General features: G+C 37.1%; 1 protein-coding gene across 1 annotated transcript; it reads left to right on the top strand.

Moving 5' to 3' along the window:
* Positions 1-4: 4 nt before the first annotated feature.
* Positions 5-1949, top strand: Fkbp39 (FK506-binding protein 39kD). Its single transcript, XM_076400355.1, has 8 exons — positions 5-180; positions 279-475; positions 530-722; positions 813-898; positions 951-1100; positions 1152-1298; positions 1350-1522; positions 1624-1949. The coding sequence occupies exons 1-8, from the start codon at positions 171-173 to the stop codon at positions 1703-1705; spliced, it is 1038 nt and encodes a 345-aa protein (XP_076256470.1). The 5' UTR covers positions 5-170; the 3' UTR covers positions 1706-1949.
* The last annotated feature ends 20791 nt before the right edge of the window (positions 1950-22740 follow it).

Below are 22740 nucleotides of genomic sequence, written 5' to 3'. Positions count from 1 at the left end.
ATTTGTAGAGTTAAAGATCATTTCCCTTTTCCCTCCAATTACATAGGAGTCGTATGTTGAGTGGTTCTGCTGAAACTTATTTTTATTTATTCACTGTTTAAGGGGCTCTCAATTAGTTAACAACACTCTATATTATTTTTGGTATCTAGTTTTGATTATATAAGGACAAAATGTTTTGGGGTAAGAAATATATACTTGTTACACGTGTTTGGAAAAATGCCGCATGTGATATTAAAAATTAATAATGTTCTTCATTGTCATAACGTGTTTTATTACAGGATTAATTATGGAGCCCGGGCGGCGTTATTCACAAAAAGTAAAAAAATCTTTTCGAGTTACAATGGCTGCAATAGATGTTTTGACGTCTGAAAAGGAACCATGTCAAGTTATGTGTGGCTATGAAGGCAGAAATTATTTATTATGTACATTAAGGAAACCAGACCTTTTGCAATGCTCCCTAGATTTGGAATTTGCAGTATGTATAATTTTTAACTCTCTTTATAAAGTTATTTTTAATATCTGATTTTAGTCTAATAGTGAAGTATCATTTGCATCAAATGGTAATTCACACATTCATCTTACTGGTTATTTGATTGATGTTGATGAAGATGGATCGTTAGCTGATTTAGAGGAGCAAGAGGAAGAAGAACTTGTAGAGGAAGAGGTTTATTTCAAAGAAAAATCTGAGAGAAAAAAGAGAAAGAAAGAAAATGCTGAAGCACGTAAGTATAACCATATAACATACACATAAAGCATTAATACTTTATATATATTTTATTACACTTTAAGTTAATACATATATAATTTTCTAGCTCCATCAAAAAAAGCAAGACTTTTAAATGGTTCGGTTGAGGAGGAAGAATCTGATGACCCAGATTTTGAAGAAGTGGAAGCAGAGGTAAAATTAATTAAAACCATTTAAGATTTTTAACTAATTTATTTCACTTTAGAGTGGTGAGGAAGAAGCTTCAGATGAAGAGATTGAAGAAGAAGGTGAAGAGGAAGAGGATGGAAATAATTCTGAAGATTCTGAGGAAATTGAAGAGGAAGAAGCTCAAGAGCAGAAAGAAGTAAAGAAAAAGTCCAATAAGAAACAGCAGGTATTTAAACCAATTGTTATATTAGTAAATATTATAAGAGATATATAACAGGGGTTGGCTAAGATCAATGGTGACCAAAAGAATGACGAAAAAGCTCAGCTTAAAAAACAGAAAAGAAAAGTATTAGCAAAAGGAGTGATAATTGAAGATCTGGTGGAAGGTTCTGGTCAAGAAGCCAAAAGTGGTCGTTATTTAAATGTGAGTACATGTAATAAACATTTTAGATGATGAATACAATATATTTTTTAGGTTTATTATGAGGGCCGATTAGAAAAGACTAATAAGGTATTTGATTCAATGAGCAAGGGCCCAGGCTTTAAATTTCGTCTTGGAGCTGGTAATGTTATCAAAGCCTGGGATATTGGTTTAACTGGTATGAAAGTTGGTGGAAAAAGAAAAATAATATGTCCTCCAAATACAGCGTAAGTTTTTGTTATTTTTACATTATTTTACATAGTAGCTTTTTGATGATGTTACTTATTGTAATAACTATATCTCGTGTTTTTTTTTTGTTAAATTTCAGATATGGTGCTAAAGGTTCTCCCCCAGCCATTCCGCCATCATCAACTTTAGTTTTTACAGTAGAACTTAAAAAAGTTAATTAAATATGGAATTCCTATCCCTTTCTTTTTATATTTTCATTATTTTGATATAGTTCGTGTTTATCTGCAAAGACAAACTACTATTATACTTATTATTTTATAATATTTATCATTTACAAACAAATTTTTACTTTTATGTACTTGATTATTGACGGTACGCAAAAGTTAGCTTGTAAAATGAAACTTGTTAATAATTTTGTTAAAAATGTTGTAATGTCTTTTTTAAATAAATACATTTTCCTAATAATTTGCTTAGCTTATTATGCTTACTGTATAATATATATATATATATATATATATATATATATATATATATATATATATTATATGTTTAAATTATATGTTTTATTATATGTTTGTTCCTTCAAATACACAGAGTCCGTGGCCAGGATAAGTTAGTTGTAAGATGTAACACCTCCCTCTTAAAGAGACAACCAAAAGGATCGTCGTTGTCTGGGCAATTTATAGTTGTATTAAAATTATTATTTGTGTATCGCTTGTTCCTTTGTCCGCTGATACCGTTGATGATCATCTGTTTAGATTTTCGAAGTTTTGGTGATTACCTTTGAATAGTTTACAGGTGAAAAACTGAGCTTTTGCCTTTGGTACCCGTGCACCATGAACCGCAAGCTTCTCAAATTCCAGTGGACAATTAATCAACACTTAGCAGCTTCAGTCTCTTTGGTAGTCTTACACTATAAGCCGTGATACATATACTGGGAATTCTGGGAATGATAAGTAACTTTACTGCGGTTAATTGAATGTATTCAAAAAAATAACAGCTTTATGATCTCCCAGTATCTTATCTGCACTCTTATGAAATGTGGAAAGTTTTTAAAACTCTACAACTATTTTTAGACGCCTCAACTTGTTTCACCAATAGTAGTTGGTTATTTTTATTTCGAGTCTAAAACCAGGCGGTGGAATGCATGTCGCATACCTAGTCGCGGAGACATGCCCTAGAGTGACAAGTTGGACTAGGTTATGTGGCAATGCCTCTGGGCTTACCAAACACTAAATCGAAACCGCCTCACAGTTGACCAGACGACAGTAAAATACCTCACCATCCATGCCTATACAACTTTCTATTGGCTAGGACTGCACGTGCGAACTTGTTATAATCTAACCTGACAGCTTTCACAACTCGCGTCCTTTTCTACCACGCTCTCCGTACCACAGTCTCAGTTGTGGTTAAATGTCAGTTTTAAGTTAATTCTGTATTTACATTTTGTTAAGATAATATAATTATTTCGTAGGCAAAATTAGCAGGAGATAATGCGAAAATAAGTGTATAAGGTATGAATTATTAATAAAATATTATCATTTTATAACACTAATTTTGTAGATCTCACAGTTGACCCCTGTGGATCGCTACTACTATTCTATTAAATTTGGGGATGGGTGCCATATCCCCAAATCGAATCGGGCAGCCGTTATTGGGCACGAGGACCCAGCGATTCTATTGATTTGCGAAATTAAATTAACACACGACTGGATACTGTTGTATGGGGGCAAAAGTTGAAAAGTTGGGCGCCTGGAAAAGGGGGAGGTTCGCGGTGACGCGGTGCTAAGCTAAGAATGATTGAGATATGAAGTGCTTGATTTCTGCAGTGTCAGATTCCCTATGAATTTGATTATTTCTAACAAACCGTGGAGCGTTTAAAATTCTCCTGAGGATTTTAGAAAACTTGAAGCCGTTTTACCAGGTTGGGTATAACAAACTTGAATTATACATTAGATCCGTAGGGGAGTACGGACCGAATTAACATCTTGTAAAATAAGCATTTGATGGAGATGGGAAGTCTGGTAGAAGGGCAGATCAGAGAAGATAGCAAGTTTGCTATCTCCGAACCTTTCTGTATTGCTTTTTGGATTTGGGAGTGCCAACCGAACCGTCGATCGAAGTGGAGGTACGTGACATCCAGTCATGGAATTGTTGCGGTGCCGATAAGTTGCGATAGGCGCAGTGCGTGACGCTTCTTATGGAAAATGATGGCCTCGGTTTTCAAGGAGTTGATTTGCAATCTTCAGAATTTGAAACACTTGACCGCATGGTCGAGCTGCTACTGTAAACGTTCATGAATGAACTAACATCAAATCTGGCGGCTGTGAAGAAAACAGTGTCGTCAGCGTAAAACGCAACGCCAATGTGCTCTTTTCTCGGCAGATCTGAAATAAAGAGGTTAAATAAGGCTGGGGTCAGCGGGGAACGTTGAGGTACGCCAGCATCGATTTGTTTTCGACTGGAAAGTGTTTTCCTGATCTTCACCTGGAAATATCTGTCCGATAGGTAGGACTTAATGAGAGCGGTTAGGTTTTCTGGGAGGCCTAACTGCACGTATTTTGCGATCATACCGTCGTGCCAGACCTTGTCGAAGGCTTTGGTTAGGTCTAGAAGGACCGCTTCATGCTTTTGACGTTGGTCAAGAGCGTAATGGATGTGTGCGGCCATACGGGTAGCCTGATTGACAGATGAGTGGTGAGTGCGAAAGCCAAATTGTTCATCAGGAATGATGTTGTTTTCCTTTGTGAAAGAGTTGAGAGCGTAGAGTATTACCCTCTCTGCAAGCTTCGAAATGGCACTGAGAAGGCTGATGGGCCTATAGTCAGATGGTGATGATTTTGATCCTTTCTTGGGAATAACCGCTATATGTGCGTGTTTCCAAGACGCCGGGAAATGTTGCAGCCTCATGACACGAAATGGTTGAAAAGAAAGGCTGTGGTTACTGGTCTTTTGATGGAGTTGGATTCGTTGATGGCAGTGTCGTTGTTTTTAGGTTTAGTATTCCCTGTGAGAGGGCGGCATTTCATCTGAGCCTCGTAGGTCTCTGCAAGGAGCTCAATTTTTTCTTGGTCAGTGACTTTGTATTTTCCGCTTTTGAATATGGAAGTACACCATAGAGCGAATCTAGTTATGGTGCAGGGACTCGGAACCCAAGTACCGGCCGTGGGCGCGGGTGGTCGCGCAGGCCCCGCTCGACCGTTATCCGGCGTTTGCACAGCACTTCCGGTAGGTGATCAAGCCGGAGTGCAGGTAACAGCTACTGGCACCAGTTTGTAGCGTCTGTAGGTGAGTTTGAGTCGGTCGGAAAACTGAAGAACGGCACATTATTAGTTGTAACAGCAAATTGCAGACAATCTGATAGGGTTATTAAAATGAAAAGATTCCATGATATAGACATAAATGTGAGACCTCACCTCTCGCTAAATTTTTGCAAGGGAGTGATTTATAGCAACGACTTGTCAGTCTGCTCTGAGAACGAAATATTGCAGAATTTGAAAACCCAGGAAGTGGTCTCCGTGAGACGTATCACCACTAGGAAGGATGGTATTATAACGCCCACCAATAGCTTAATACTAACTTTTCGTAAAAGCTCTCCCTGAGAGAATCAGACCCGGTTACCTTAGCCTAAGGGTTAGGCAATACGTGCCTAACCCCATGCGATGTTATCAGTGTCAAAGATTTGGACATATTTCTGTGAATAGCCCCTTTGAGCCAACCTGCCCATCATGCGGAAAGAGATCACACGACGAAACCACTTGTACGCCACCGCCCATTTGCGTCAATTGCGGACAGGAGCACTCTCCTAGATATAGGGGATGACCAGTTTACAAAGAGGAGTTCATGATCCAGAAATTAAAAACAACTGAAAAAATCCCATATATTGCGGCAAAACAAGAAGCCCGAAAACTACTTGGAAGTACACAGTTGAACTATGCGAATGCAGTTAAAACGAAGATTAAAGCCATGACGTATAAAATAATACAATGGAACCTGAACGGTTTTAAATCCAAATCTAGTGAACTAAAGTTGATAGCAGGTCTTCATAAACCATGAGTCCGAGCTCTCCAAGAAACTAATCTTAAAAAAGAGAACTTCCTTCAGTTTAGAGGTTTTTTCTATGCAATTATAAAAGAAAGAATCACTACAATCATATCATCAGGGGGAGTAGCTATCTACAAAGAAGTTGATTTAATTACGAACCTGGAAGCAGTAGCCATCAAAATGGACCTTACGGGCAGACGCGTTACAATTTGTAACTTATATTTGGCCTCTTCTGCAGTGGTGACTGAAAAGGAACTGGAAGAGTTGTTGACTCAGCTGCCTCAACCGGTTTTCATTGTGGGAAACTTTAAAGCCCTTGCGCCTGAATGTGTTTCAAATTACTACAGTCAAAGAGGTGGAATAATAATGGAAATAACAAACAATTTTCGACTCCACATATTGAATGACGGATTGCCCACCTTCATCTCTTCGGCGACTGGAAGCCGCTCTTGCATTTACTTAGGGCTTTGTTCAGCAACCTTAATGGGTGGACACTTTGGACAACATTGGCTAATTTACATGAGAGTGACCACTATCCCACACTCGTTGAATTAGAAGGTCTCACATACCCTACTATTGAATCGACAAGGGTAAATCTGCGAAATATTGTTTGGGATAAATACAAGCGGCTTATCACACTACCTTCTCTTGATATGGATATAAATTCTATAGTGGAGAAATTCACTAAATCTGTCATCAGAGCCGTCAATCTGTCCGCTCCTGGGATTATACGCAAAAACAGCAAGCCACTTGTGCCATGGTGAATATGAATATTGAATGTAAGCGGGTCATAGAAAATTGAAGGCGGGCATTCAATAGATTCAAAAATCATCCATCTACCATCTATTTTATAGAATATAAGACACTGAAGGCTTTAGCCAAGAAAAAAATCAAGGAGTCAAAAGCTAAAAGCTGTATGGAATTCACCAACAATTTAAATCCCTAAACCTCAACTCAGGATATATGGATGAGCGTTCGCAAACTAAAGGGATTACCTATATCTAAACTACCAACAATCGTTGAAAGGACACTCTATATAGAAGAACCTGGACTGGAATTAGCAGAACTGTTTGGTAAACAGTATCATTCCCATTTTACAAAACATCACGATGATAAAATTATGGAGAACACTGTGAAAGCTAGAAACATTTATGATTGCTTGGATAATCCTATGACATACGATGAGCTCTCTCAAGTAGTATATAAAGCTAGAGACACTTCTCCTGTTCTAGATGGTATAAGATCAATATATATTAATAACTTTAGTGAAACTCAAAAGCTATATCTGTAGAACATATACAACATTATATGGAACAATGGACAGCTACGTACTATGTGGAAGTGTTCAGTATTGGTCCCAATACAGAAAACAGGTAAACCCAGACATTCGGTGGATGGGTACAGGTCAATAGCGCTAACCAGTCACTTGTGTAAGGCAATGGAACGCATAGTTAATAATAGACTCACTAGACTGATCAAATTAAAAGAATGGAAGATAGGTGGTAATGCATATCAATTTGTTTCATCCTTCCTAAGGGATCGAACTTCTTTCAGGGTTAGAGTCACTGGCAAGATATCGACATCCTTTCCACAAATAAATGGTGTACCTCAAGGCTCCAACATAAGTCCAAGCCTATTTTTAATTGCGTTTGACTCTATCAGAGAACACATACCTGGGCAAATTAAAGCACGATTTTTCGCTGATGACATTGTCATTTATCATGCTTATCAGGATCACAAAAGAAGTCAGGAAATTCTGCAAAAATGCCTCGATATTCTTCCTTCTTGGACAAAAACAAGTGGCCTTCGATTCTCACCTGATAAATCGAATAGCGTGCACTACTGCAGAATAAGAAATTGTTCCCGAATGACAGTCTCTCTGTCTATTAATGGCAATGACATAAACAACAACCCTGAGCATAAATTCCTGGGAATTATATTCGACTCACGTTTCAGCTGGCTTCCACACATAAAACATACAAAAAACAGATGCCTGACTGATATTAGCCTAATTCAATCCCTCGCCAACTTTCACTGGGGTGCTCATACAACCACTCTTTTGAACACACAGAACACAGTAGTAAGGATTGCTCTAAGAGCATACCATACAAGTCCAATTGACAGTTTACTCTGTGAGGCGGAGATTTCTTCCATAAACTCTCGACGAGAACTTTTGCTAATAAGGTACGCAAGCTCATTAAACCTCAAGCCGGGGCTATCTCAGTATAGGAATTTTTCCCCATCAACAAGACGATAGTTCATCATTATAACTTTTAAACTGTTCACTGCATATTATTCTCATACTTTTATACAATTTAATTAACTATAAGCTCTTTTAGTTTTGTTCTTTATATTGTTTGTTCTGTAATTTTAAAATGTGTATAGTACATAGGTCCTAAATAGCCCTCGAAGCTGATGGGTCTTTAATAAATAAATCAAAAAAAATCTACGGTTGGGGTTGTGATGAAATTTCGACTGTGACAGATTCGTGAGCAGACTGAATATCACGAGTTAGCTTGAGTACGGCTTCCTCGAGATGTTCTGGAGTGTTAATTTTCGGAATTGGATTGGATTCCAGGAGAAGAAATTAGTAGTTCTTCCAGTCGGTCTTTTTCCTGAATCTTGTGAGTGGGAGTTGAGTGGTGGTGCAGTTTCCGAGTTTGAGAAGGACCGGACGATGATCAGAGTCTAATTCGTCAAGAACTGGAACTTCGGACATTCGGACGATTTACGTCTTGAAGAATAAAGAAATCGAGGACTCTTGCTGCTCCTTGAGAAGCTGAACTGAGGAGATGGGTGGATTCATCTGGCATGGTAAGGCCGTAGGTTTCCTTTTCATTAGTTCCTTTTTTCCACCAAGGTGAAACCATCATTTGAGTCCTCAGTTTCCTCCGACCGTTGTGCGGGTTTAGCTGGTGTTTGGGTCTGGGTTTCTGTGGCAGTGACAGTCTTTATTTCCATGGCATCTTTTTGATATTTCATAAAATTTGTTATAGTAGCGGTGAGAATTTCGATTTCTTCTTTTCGGTCTTCGGACGCCTTTTCGCTCTTTTCCAGCTTTTCCGTCTGTTTATTCAGGGCATCTATCTGTGCTTGGACGAATATTTTCACTTCGGCTATCTGCTTTCATAGGTCTTCATTCAGTCTTTTTAAGTCTTAGATGAGCAATTGTCTTCGGAAGATGATCCATCGGTCTTAAGAAAGCTGGGATAGTAGTCAGGAGGCGACGTCGGCTCTATTATATCTTCAGTATCTGTTTTATGTCAATTAAGCGCATTCCTTAATGTAGAAAGACTAGAAAAATGACTAACAGAAGGTGTGGTAGTTTGTCTTCAGCGGCTGTTCAATAGATGAGCGGTAAATGAAGTTTTTCTCTGGTTGACTGTGGCTCACTGTGGGATCAGAAATCAGGACAAGTTTACTGTGGATCCCTTCTCACGTTGGTATACCGGGAAATGAGTGCGTGGATAGTGCGTCTAAATCGACAGCCTCCTCTTCCCTCACCGTCACGGATGTTTGTATTCATACTGACCTCATCTTATTCGTTTCTTGTTACACAAAGAACGTGGTACAACGTTGTTGGGTCCAAGAGGTCAACCACAACAGGCTCTTCGAGGTTAAATCTGATTTTTCTCCTCTCTTCGCGTCCCTTCCCTTTGTCAACATGCCATAGCTTTGAATCGACTGAGATTGGGCCACTGTCGCTTCTTGCACGGTCACTTGAACAAGAGTAACTTGGTGACTTCATATCAACACCGTACTATTGTATAGTGGCGAAATGACGACATCCGTCAATGCAACAAAAAAAAGTTCTGTACTAGGGCATTACATAAGTAAAATCCAACTTAAAAGTATATATGGTTACGCATACATATTTTGCCAAGGCACTTGGCCTATTGTTGCAAATATTCTGCAAATTCAGTTCGTACTTCTTCATTGGCAAGGGTACTTCTTCGTGGTACGTTCCTTAATAGCAAATATAACGTTAAAGGTTCCGTTAAGTCCTCTATGCGCCAAGTGCCTTGTGTAAATATTCCATTATTATCTCAATCAAAACTACCTCGAGGTGAATAAATATCTGGATATTTTGTTTTTCCTTAAGAAATTGTGTAAACACACACATGTTGTTTTACTGATCCAGATTGTGGAGTTTCCTGGGTACGGTTTCATAATGTGCTTTCGAAGGGGAAATGCATTATCGGCCACAAATACGAAAGGAACCTTCATTTTGCGATAGGGAAGCGCAGCATCTTTTGGCAAACGCCATTCATTATCTCGTAGTTGTTTGTAAAATGGAGTATTTTTAAAGACACCACCGTCAGAAATTCTCCCATGGCATCCTACATTCACATATATAAAACAGTAGTCTGCAACTACTATCCCTATTAGCACAATACTATAATCGGATTTATAATTATAAGTAGTAACTACCGCCATGTTTTGGATTTTGTAAAGGACAATGTTTTCCATCCAATGCGTCAATGCATCGAGCAAACTTCCAATTCGTATTAAATGTTTCTGCAATTTGTCTCCATTGTTAAGTATCTGAAGGAACCTGAAATGAAAAACTACATTACAATTACATTATATACATTAATCAAGTAATGGAATAGTGACTTTGCAAGTAAATATTTGCATTAATTTCTAATCAAATTATACCATCGAAACATATTAATATTAGTGCATCATCATTAATAAGTTCTGTTGTTCGAATACTTGACGTTTTCGTAGAATTCTTCAACTGAGGAGGTGATGACTGAAACTGAACTTAATAGTAATAATGAAACAAAAGCGCCTTCCGATGTGACGAAACCAAGCACAAGCCAAACATATAAATCACCGAAGAAGTCTGAAGTTAGAGAAATAAAATCTGACAATACAGAAATCTAATGAAGCAATTCAATATTCTACGAGAAACTTTAAAAAGAAAGGATCAAAAGGATAATAGTTCCATATTTGAAGAATATGTTGCCGATGAACATAGATGTTATTATTATTATTATTAATTAATATTTTGAGATTACTTTAACAAACAGCTTTATTGATTTAATACACCTATCTAAACTTTTGAAGACTCTATAACCGAATAATGAAATGATTTATATAAAACACGTGGTTTTTCTCTTGACTGACACTTATATATATCTAACAACTACATAACTTCCTACAAAGTCCCTAGAAACTAGTAATATTTCATTATTGTACTTAACAGAGAAGCCTTCTTTTAACTAGAGAAGAAATACCATACTTATAAGATTTTCCCTTGTTAAGTACAATAATCAAAAAGGAAAATAATTCAATTCTACAGCAACCTTAATGCACCACACAAAACCCGCAAACGAGTCCGCTGAAACATCTTCGTCTTCCTTTGAACTGTCTTCAATGGTGCTCCTCTTGGCGCTGTCTGTCTCACAATTTTGTGATTCATCTTGAAGTTTCCTCTTCTGGTTTCACTTCTTGACTACCAATGTAGTTTAATATGTTCATTATAGTATCCAGGTTTCTCTTCAAATCGTACATTTTTAGATAAAATAACGCTTTGGTCCTTTTTAATCCAAATTCTAAACCGTTCATCACCATCTAATCCTATGAGGCGCCTTTTTACGGCTTTTATATCAATTTTTCTTCGCTTTTGACTAGGGATATGGGCATAACATGTTGAACCAATGATCCTTAGATGTTTGGTACTCAGATTCTTCCCATTCCACAATTGGACTAGAACCATCTACAGATGATTTTCTCGTTCTGTTCAGAATATATACCGCGCATGTTAACTAACTCAGCCCCTAATCCTGCTGGATAGGTCACTCTGGATTTGAATATTTCAAGATCCTGGCCATTTCAACTACAGATCTATTGGCTCGCTCACAAATCCATTCTGCTCAGGAGTACAGTGTGCCGTCAACCTTTGTATAATTCTTTGTGTGCCTTAGAAAGTCCTTCAATGCTTCAATTACCTCTGATTTTGTGCAATAAAATTAAATTTAATGTTTAATAAAAGTTTGTATAACTATCCTATATATTTGTATATGTATACTTAAACAAAACAAAGTAACGCTTCTTTCCGAATAATTCATCAAAAGGTCCATGTCTCTTGTATCAAATAGTAAACTATGTGCCTTTCCATACGTAGATGGTTCACAGATTTCTGCTTTATCTATCTTGACATCAATACAAAAATCCTTTTTGAGTTTTGATTTCACGTGACGTTTATCTTGATGACCCCATATCTCATGATACAACTGTAACAGATCAAATTTCCCCTTGACAACAGAATATACATCAACTCGATATTCAAGTACTAATGTTTTAGTGGCTGCTTTGTACAGAGTGTCATTTACTGCACGAAAACCACATTATTTCAATTGACCATGAATCTTTATAGAATAGGACATAGGCGTTGACTCAAACTTACTATTTTTATTTCGGTCATAAGCAGCTAGAACAGAAAACAATTTTTTGGATATTTTTCTCAATATTTTTCATTAGAACATAATCCTATAGGTCAAATCGTTGATGAAAGATTATCAGGAGGTAAAAATTCCACTATCGTCTCTGGGGATATATTAAATTATATTATTATCTTATGTTATTTAACGTCTTTATTAAAAACTTCATGCCCGGATCTTCATAAACTGTATTTTGGTATTAATTCATTTATGATAGATATTTACATATATAAATACAATAATATTTTTAAAGTTTATTTTTTCCCTAACATCATTAACATAAAACAAATCATTTGTGTTATTAGTCCCCATCGTCGGTATAATATCTACATATACATCGACTAATTATTTCAAACTCGGTAACGAGATAGCTATAGCAAAATTAATATTTATACTCACTTACTTTAATATAACTTCGTAAACATGTTATAACAGCTTTACATACGTCGGCAACTATGGAAGAAATCGCTTGTTTTGAAATTTGAAAAATATATGTATAAACGATAAATTTTTAATTATTATCGAATTTATCAAAAGATAATTAAAATAAAAGGTTTAAACTGGTCAACGGTTTAATATAAACTAGCGCTGGGAACTATCGATTGAAAACAATCGAAACAGTCGATAGTCGCAAAACAGTCTTGACTATCAAAAAACTAGCGACTGAAAATAGTAATAGTAATGTTTGGCATGATTTGACTGTATTTTTTTTTTAATTACAAACAATTTTTTTCAATTGAGTCAGACGAAGACGTACGAATCCTTTCCTGTATAACATGTGAAAGAGGAAAGACCGGAGATAATTGTTTGGGGTAGTTAATTTTATATGTGGTTATATTTTCCATTTTTTTTTTCGGCCTGGAAGCGGGTAGGTGTATCCTGTTACGGATATCTGGTCGTGGAAGACCCGCAGGAATAAGCGAGTTGGACTGGTTATGTGGAGACTGCCTCTGGGCTACCCACTAAACCCTACCCTATCAGCTGATTCAATGACCCTAATGATACTTTTTACTAACACCGTTAAGAGGCACAAGGGCCAGGCAAGGACGTGGCGTCGTTATCACACCACGCAGCTTGTGGTACATAACTTAATCGCTCGCCGGAGAAGGTCGAGACTATTTGGAGTTAGAGTACGACGGGGAAGTGTCGGCTGTGATAGAATAAGGCCATGAAGAGCCTAATGAGTTATTGGCCTGAAATGTCGGCCAGCTCGGTAATACATCTATTGTCCTAGAGATGAGTGGAGAAATGTCTCGAGTAGACCTCGGATATAAAATCGTGAATTTGGGGGACGTCTGTTTCCCTATGAATTTGATTGTTCCTAACGAACCACGGGACATTGATTATTCTCTTGAGAATTTTATTTTGAAAGACTTGAAGACGTTCAACTTGACTGGAGAGGTATTTTAGATTGACACTGGAGCCGTATAGAACTACTGATCGAAACAGCATATTGTATACGGGAGATTTTATAGAGAGAGGAAGCCTGCTGGCCCGGTTGATAAGCGGGAACAGCAAATTAACAATACTTTGACCTTTATGGAGGGACCTTTGAATGTGGGAATTCCACCTAAATTTGCGATAGAAGACAAGACCGAGATAGGTGGCTTTTTCTGATCATGGGATTTCGGCGTTCTCGATTTTAAGACGCGAAATGCTCGGTGCAAAACGCTTCTTGTGGAAGAAGATGGCCTGGGTTTTCTGCGGGTTGACCTGCAACCTCCAGAAATGTAACCACTGGACCGTCTCATCGAGTTGTTATAAAAATATATACATAAATAAATTCCTTCACGAACTAACTTTAAAAAAGAAAAGGAAAAAAATAATTACTAAATACTATTATAATAATAATACATAACATGCTTATAATAACAACTTATAATTTAATTTTAAACGAAGTAGAATTACTTTTGTATTTCAATGCTCTGTGGTTCTGTGTTTTTTAAAATATTTATTTTCTCAAATATTTATTGTAATTTTTGCCTTTTGCTATTCTGTTCACTTCTCTCATCCACCAAAACAAATAACACCTAACTACTATCTTTCTAATTATGTCTAGTTCAGAATGCTCAAAACAGTTGATTGTTTTGAAAAAGACAGGCAATTGGTGATTTACGATATTGGACAGACCGCTTGTTAAGTTTTGTGCATAATCTGGGAATTAAATAGAACAGTCAATATATCATTTACCAACAAAGTAAAAAAAGTCTCTGGCTTTGTCAAATTATACCTATCATAGTGCCGGGCTTTAATAACTTCACTGCTCAACTCACATTTCCTAACGTATTTGGCAATGTTTTCTTTATTCTATGCCATCGCTAAAATGGAGGCTTGTTATATTTTACAAATCAGTTATATATAGTTAACATTATAAAAGACTTACAATGTAAATAACAACTGGAAACCATATCTCTGTTAAGCAATGCTCTTCTACATTTCGATTTGTAGTTATCCTGTGTAAAATGTACATTACAAAACCTTTTGTTCTAATTTAAGACCTCACAAGAGATTCCCATCAGTTTTTAATTATTTATTGCTAAAAGCCATTGCTGATATAGAGCAGGATCCCTAGGAAAGCTGGGTATTCTATTTGAAATGGTACTACATTCAGGGACATACGAACACTACGCCTTATTATTTTTTAGGATAGGATTCTAAAAACAGAAAGTGTCAAATGTCAGCTTTGCTACAAAATTTATACCTCGAGCCACCTGGTGGCAAATTAATATACTAAAATACTGTATCGCATGCGCCCATTTAAGATACCCTTCTAAATTCTCAATATTGTGTGTGTATTCCTTCCGTGGCTGTGATATTCATAGCATCAAAACAAAATTATAAATTAAGCCTATATTTAAGTGCTGAATCCGCATAACGTAGTCCAGTAACAGGAAACCATTCAGAGCGTAACCTTGAGACGGCGACGTGGTTCAATCGGGTGGATGGATCAGGTGTCGTTCTTTACAGTCGGCCCTACCTGACCCTTCACATCCTCGAGAAGGCAGATCTATTGGCAATCTATAACATATGAAATAAATATTTACTAAAACTGAACAACCAGGTAACTATTAGGTTTTAGATAGCTACTTAAAATACAATTTCATCAGGTTTTCTGATGTTTCAGAACATTTTTGTTCGACTGTGTCTTAAAGCTCATCTACTCGTGATCTGAAACCAAACAAATAATTACTAATATTGAATAACTGTGCATCAGAACATTTCTGATGTTAGAAGAACGTTTCTGAGTCTAGCAGAACTGTTCTACGGGTAAGGCCTGCTTTTTCATTAAAACATTATAATTCATCTACAGACTTTTCCGCGATATGACACCAGTCATATCTTCTACTACATAACGTTACTACGTCGTTATCTAAGTCTTTATTGATCAGAAATAAAAAATTAAATTTTAAATTATAATTGTCAATATGTAATATCAACATAAATTGTCCATAATTCGTATGGTTCAAGCACTTTTATGTATTTATCTACTAAAGCATATTCTTTCAACAGTAACATTAGGCGAAGATCGTCGAAACGAAGAAGTTTTTTTTTAACACACAGAACACTACTTTTGCACTTTACAACTTTTCAATATTAACAAACTTCTGAACACCACAACGTTTCTGTAAACGTTTTTGAATTGTAACGTCGAACCTGAAGGCCATGAAGAAAACAGTGTCGTCAGCGTAAAACCCGATGTCAACGTGCTCTTTTCTTGGCAGATCTGAAATAAAGTGGTTAAATAAGGCTGGGACCAGAGGAGAACTTTGAGGTATGCAAACGTCGATTTATTTTCGACTGGAAAGTGTTTTCCAGATCTTAACCTGGAAAGATCTGTCCACTGACTTGATGAGAGCGCTTAGGCCTTTGGGAGGCCTTCTGCGATCAAATCGTCGTGCCAGACCTTATCGAAAGCTTTGGTTCGGTCCAGAAGGACTACTTCAATCTTTTTACATTGGTCAAGAGCGTGATGGATGTGTGCGACCAGACGGGTAGCCTAATGAATGGATGAATGGTGAGCGCGGAAGCCGTATTGTCCATCAGGAATGCACTCCTTGAATTAATACAATAACCACGTTATTGTATACAGATAATTAATTTTTCGTTTATAGACTTTTCTAAAGTTTACACCCCAGGTGGTTGCAGTCGTGGAGTCTTAATCAGTATTGATGCGACCCCAACACAGCTGTGACGACCCCGGGGCCCCAGTTTGCCTTAGGGGGCTGTGGTTGCGGGGTGTAGACTTTGGTCTATGGTCCGCGGCCATAGTAGGGGTGTAACAATCCTGGGGCCCCAGTTTTGTGTAGTCCTGTAATGTCCCCTGCGTGTTTTTTGTTTTTTTCACCTTTTTCAATATGGAAGTACACTATAGAGATAATCTAGTTACGGTGCAGGGACTCGAAACCCCAATAGCGGTCGAAGGCGCGTGTGGTCGCGCAGGCCCCGCTTGACCATTATCCGGCGTTTGAGCAGCACTTCCGGTAGGTGACCAGGCCGGAGTGTAGGTAACAGCTAGTGGTACCGTTTTTTAAAGGCCCAGGATAGAGAAAATAGAAATCACAAAATATAGCTCGATAGATTTTGATAAATACTTTGTAATCTCAACAACAGACAATTCGCTGATGAGGTTTTCGCCATTTGTAAAACACAAATGCTTTATAGTGATGTGGGTGAGCTTGAGTCGGTCGGAAAACCGAAGAACGGCACATTATTGGTTCTAACTGAAAATTACAGACAATCTGATAGGGTTATTAAAATGAAAAGATGATGATATAGACATAAATGTTACACCTCACCCTTCGCTATATTTTTGCATTGGTGTGATTTATAGCAACGACTTGACAGTCTGCTCTGAGAAGGAAATATTGCAGAATTTGAAAACCCAGGGAGTGGTCTCCGTGAGACGTATCACTACTAGGAAGCATGGTATTATAACGCCCATCATTAATTTAAGTATTAAGGTAAAAGTTCTTTCTGTGAGAGAATTAGAGCCGATTATCTTATCCTAAAGGTTAGACAATACGTGCCTAACCCCATGCGATGTTATCAGTGTCAAAGATTTGGACATATTTCTATGAATTGCACTTGTGAGCCAACCTGCCAATCATGCGGAAAAAGATCACACGATGAAACCACCTGTATACCACCACCTATTTGCGGCAATTGCAAGAGCACTCTCCTAGATATAGGCCATGGCCAATTTAAAAAGAGGAGTTCATGATCCAGAAATTAAAAATAACTGAAAAAATCCCGTATATTGCGGCAAAACAAAAAGCCCGAAAGCTACTTGGAAATACACAGTTGAAAAATGTGAATGCAGTTAAAACGAAGAAAAATTATGTATCTATCGCTACGCAAAGTGAAGAAATATCAGTTAGTGAATCCACATCGCACAATGTTAAATTAAACTTTAATAAAACCCGCACATAAACTCCCACAAACAAAGGGAGATACCCTTAAAAATAAACCCCTTCCCCAAGCACAAAACCCAACTACCTCCCTTACCAACACCTAAACTCCTCTTAAACCTTCACCACTTCCCAGTCTTCCCAATCTTCTCGTTCCTCATCCTTAGATAATGGTATAATCCTCCGGTAATAGTAAACCGCGCCCTGATTCTAAGGGTAGCAGAGATTCAACTCCGAGCACTTCTCATCATTCTCGTGTCCCTTCACCACTCAGTAAGAAAATTAATAGTGGTCATTCTAGTAGCCGCCATAAGGGTGGCTCAAAATATCTAGCTGGGAATGATATGGACTTAGACATTTTTTGATTAAAATCATGACGTATAAAATAATACAATGGAACATGAACGGTTTTAAATTCAAATCAAGTGAACTAATATTTATAGCAGGTCTTCATAAACCATTAGTCCCAGCTCTCCAAGGAACTAATCCTAGAACAGAGGACTTCCTTCAGTTTAGAGGTTTTCATGCAATCAGAAAAGAAAGAGTCAATACAAACAAATTATCTGGGGGAGTAGCTATCCTGGTCAAACAGGATTTAGTATATGAAGAAGTTCATTTAATTACGAACCTGGAAGCAGTAGCCATCAAAATGTATCTTACGGACAGACTTGCTACAATTTGTAAATTATATTTGGCCCCTTCTGTAGTGGTGACTGAAAATAAATTGGAAGAATTGTTGACTCAACTGCCTCAACCGGTTTTTATTGTGGGAAATTTTAACGCCCTTGCGCCTGAATGGGGTTCACATTACTACGGTCAAAGAATAATAATGGTTGAATAATAATGGAACTAATAAACAATTTTCGACTCCACATATTGAATGACGGATCGCCCACCCTCGTCTCTTTGGCGACTGGAAGCCGCTCTTGCATTGACTTAGGGCTTTGTTCAGCAACCTTAATAGGCGGGACACTTTGGACAACACTGGCTGACTTACATAACAGTGACCACTATCTCACACTCATTGAATTAGAATGTTTTACATACCCTACCATTGAATCATACCTTCTCTTGATATGGATATAAACTCTATAGTGGAAGAATTCACTAAATCTGTCATCAGAGTCATCAATCTATCCGCTCCTGGGATTATACGCAAAAACAACAAGCCACCTGTGCCATGGTGGAATAATGAATGTAAACGAGTTATAGAAAATAGAAAGCGGGCACTCAGCAGATTCAAAAATCATCCATCTACCACCTATTTTATAGAATACAAGAGACGGAAGGCTATAGCCAGGAAAAAAGTCAGGGAGTCAAAAGCTAAAAACTGGATGGAATTCACCAACAATTTAAATCCCCAAACCTCAACTCAGGATATATGGATGAGCGTTCGCAAACTAGAGGGATTACAGATATCTAAACTACCAATGATCGTTGAAGGGACACTCTATATAGAAGACCCACTGGAATTAGCAGGAATTTGATAAACAGTATCATACCCTTTTTACAAAATATCACGATGATAAATTTATGGAGAACACTCTGAAAACTAGAAACATTTATGATTGCTTGAAGGATCCTAAAACATAAGATGAGCTCTCACAAGCAGTATGTAAAGCTAGAGACACTACTCCTGGTCTAGATGGTATTAGATCAATATATTAAAAACTTTAGTGAATCTCAAAAGCTATATCTGTTGAACATATACAACATCATATGAAACAATGGACAGCTACCCACTATATGAAAGTGTTCAGTATTCGTCCCGATACACAAAACAGGTAAACCCAGACATTCGGTGGATGGGTACAGGCCAAAGCGCTAACCAGTCACCTGTGTAAGCTAATGGAGAGTATAGTTAATAACAGACTCTCGTATATCATACAAAAACACAGTCTGTTGAGTGAACATCGACTACTACACTTTGGATCACTTGTGAGATTTGAAAGCGATATAGTTGAAGGATTCAATAACGGACAGCATACCACAGCAGTATTTTTACAGTACAGAAAAAGCATTTGACTCCATCAAGACATCCAAAATTCTGAGCAAATTAATGGAAGGTAGGTGGTAATTAGTATCAATTTGTTTCATCCTTCCTAAGGGATCGAACTTTTAGGGTTAGAGTCAATGGCAAGATATCGTCATACTTTCAACAAATAAATGGTGTACCTCAAGGCTCCAGAATAAGTCCAACCCTATTTTTAATTGCATTTGACTCAGACAACATATACCAAATTAAAGCACGATTTTTCGTTGATGATATTGTCATTTATCATGCTCATCAGGATCACAAAAGAAGTCAGGAAGTTCTGCAAAAATACCTCAATACTCTCCCTTTTTGGCAAAAACAAATGGCCTTCGATTCTCACCTGATAATCGCCCTCTTTGACAATTGTTTTTTTTTGCTGAATTGCTGGCCATATATAAAGCTCTTAAATGTGTTCAAGACAGTCTAGATATGATCTGGGTGGTAATCATCACTGACTCTATGAGCTCTCTTGAGAGCTTAAAATCGGCACAGGCTCATCATCCACTGACAATGCACATTCGAGAATTAAACACTGCCGCTCGTAATAGCCGCAAGAATATTACCTACATATGGGTACCATCTCACATGGGAATCGAAGGTAACGAAAGAGCCGATCATCTTGCTGGGAAGAGGGAGGGATCACTTTTGGAAAACCATCTGTACTGGAGAAGGGATCTGAATACATATCATACCGCACTTCCAGACTCAGAATAGGCCATTGTCGGCTGACTCACGAGTTTCTACTCAAAGGAGAAAGTCCGCCTATTTGTAATAGATGTAGATCACCGCTGAGCATCACAAACATCCTAGTTGAATGCCAAAGGCACGCCCACCAAAGACGACTCTCTGGCCTGAATTGAACAACTGATGAACTATTTGGCTGCCATCGGAGTACTCCAAAATATATAATGGACTATGAATACTACTGCTATTAACTTATGACTTTTAAACTGTTCACTCCATATTCTTCTCATACTTATGTTAAATTAACTATAAGCTCTTTTAGTTTTGTTTTTTATATTGTTTGTTCCGTAATATTAAAATGTATATAGTGTATAGGTCCTAAATAGCCCTCGAGGCTGATGGGCCTTTAATAAATAAATCTAATCTAAAATCTAATATTCTAAAGTTTAGATCTCATAAAGTTTAATTAAGTTTATTAAATCAATAAAGCTGTATAATTTCAGAATATCAATTAATAAGCTACAATCTCAACAGGTTATGTACCCTGTTTCGTGTCCAAAAAGAAAATAGATATTTTTCTTATGAGGTTATTAATTTTGAGATTAAATAGTCCAAGGATCATTTATTTAAAATATTTACCGACTTTTTTGTGTTTGGTTGGATACAAGAAGATGTCGCAACACACATTGCATAATTGACAGTTTTGTGGAATGAATTAGATAACGGACTTAAAGCCAAAAACGAAAATTAATTACCTGATTTAATGTTAGTATGTAAAGTTTTGCATATTTTACCAACAACCTTTAAAACTCTCAAATCAAGTGGAATGTTTGTTTCAAATTGAGTGGACTCGAAGAGCTAAAAGAACAACTTTATGTTACATGTTGGAAAGAAATATTACAAAAGTCAATTATGTAAAAGATGAACAGGAAGTTTTAATGGTAAAATCAAGTAAAGTAAATCAGAATATAACAATTAGAAATAAGTTTAAGTAAGGCAAAAATACTTGTAACTATTGCAAACAACCGGGCCATTGGATTAGACAATATCAAAAGTGGATTGCTGATGGACTAATGATCTAATGGATGAATGATGATGGATCTAGGATGCAATACTGAAAAAGGAAACAGACAAGACAGTGGAAACAAATACAGTATTATTAACATGCGGTGAAATTTTTCTGCAGAAGTAGATGAAAACAAATGGTGGATTGACAATGGGGTTATGAAACATACAAAAGAATTTTTAAATACGTATGGAAAAGGAACAATTCGGTACTCATCAACAGTTAAAAAGTTACTCTGTACAAAGCAGCTATTAAACCATTAGTACCTAAACACCGAGTTGATGTATGTTCTGTTGTCAAGAGAAAAGTTACAGTTGTATCATGAGAGATGGAGTCATCAAAATAAACGTCACGTGAAATCAAAACTCAAGGAGGATTCTTGTATTGATGTTAAGATAGATAAAGCAGAAATTTGTGAACCATATACCTATGGAAAGGTACATCGTTTACCATTTGGTACAAAAGAGATGTCAAAATCTCCAGGTGAACTAATATCAACAGATGTGTGTGGACCTTTTGATAAATCATTCGGAAAGAAGCGTCATCTTGTTTTGTTTAAGGGTAGTTATATAAAATTTAGGTATGGTTATCTTATTGCACAAAAGTGAGAGGTAATTGATGCGCTGAAGGACTTTCTAAGGTACACAAAAACATTGTGACATTCAGTAAAAGGAGTTCAGTCCCGACCTTCATAGAGTCAAGACGTGTTTTTTCATTCCCGAAATTCCCGGAATGCTTTAAAGTGGCACAAATAATTATGCTCAAAAAACCTGACAAACCTGCAGAACAAGTCGAATCTTACAGACCTATTTCGCTACTACCTGAAATATCAAAGCTATTTGAGGAACTGATATTTAAACGTGTTAAACATTTGGTAACAATAGCAGATTTCCAGTTTGGTTTTCGAAATCACCATTCAACAATCGATCAAGTGCACAGAGTAACTGCGGCTATTGAAAGAGCGTTTGAGGAAAAGAAATACTGCCCTGCAATATTCCTGGATGTCTCACAAGCTTTTGATCGGGTTTGGCATTTGGGATTAATCTGTAAGATGTGCAAATTGTTACCGCGTAACTATTGTCAATTGCTGGAGTCATATTTATTCGGAAGAAAATTTAGAGTATCAAGGTAGCGTCACGAGGTAGAGTCTTAAGACCTCTCCTGTATCTGCTCTACACTGCTGACATTCCAACAACGAAAGAAACACTTCTTGGAACCTTTGCTGACGACATAATTATTATGGCAAAAGATATATCTCTGCCTAGGGCAATAGAAAAAGTGCAAGGGGCAGTCAACAAAATCTACAAATGGACGAAAGATTGGAAAATTCAACTTAATAATTCCAAATCTGTCCACGTTAATTTTGCATTGAGGCGAAATAATAAAAACTTAATTATATCACTCAATGGATGCCCGATTCCTCAAGCAGAATCAGCTAAATACCTTGGAATCCATCTTGACGGTTGATTAAATTGGAAGCATCACGTTAGACAAAAAGCAAAACACATTAGAACCAAAATAAAACAACTATACGGGTTAGTCGGAAGATACTCTCAACTTGATCTAAAAT

The sequence above is a fragment of the Rhynchophorus ferrugineus genome, unplaced genomic scaffold (assembly GCF_030347505.1).
Source record: "Rhynchophorus ferrugineus isolate W39M unplaced genomic scaffold, kcgeb_rfMv2 rfM3, whole genome shotgun sequence".
NCBI classification, from domain to species: domain Eukaryota; kingdom Metazoa; phylum Arthropoda; class Insecta; order Coleoptera; family Curculionidae; genus Rhynchophorus; species Rhynchophorus ferrugineus.
This window is presented reverse-complemented; position numbering and strand designations above follow the sequence as displayed.

Bases quoted from the DNA above. Each gene is read 5' to 3' on its own strand.
- Fkbp39 (XM_076400355.1), top strand. The intron at 899-950 runs GTAAAATTAATT...ATTTCACTTTAG, and splicing joins TTGAAGAAGTGGAAGCAGAG to AGTGGTGAGGAAGAAGCTTC. The intron at 1,523-1,623 runs GTAAGTTTTTGT...GTTAAATTTCAG, and splicing joins ATATGTCCTCCAAATACAGC to ATATGGTGCTAAAGGTTCTC.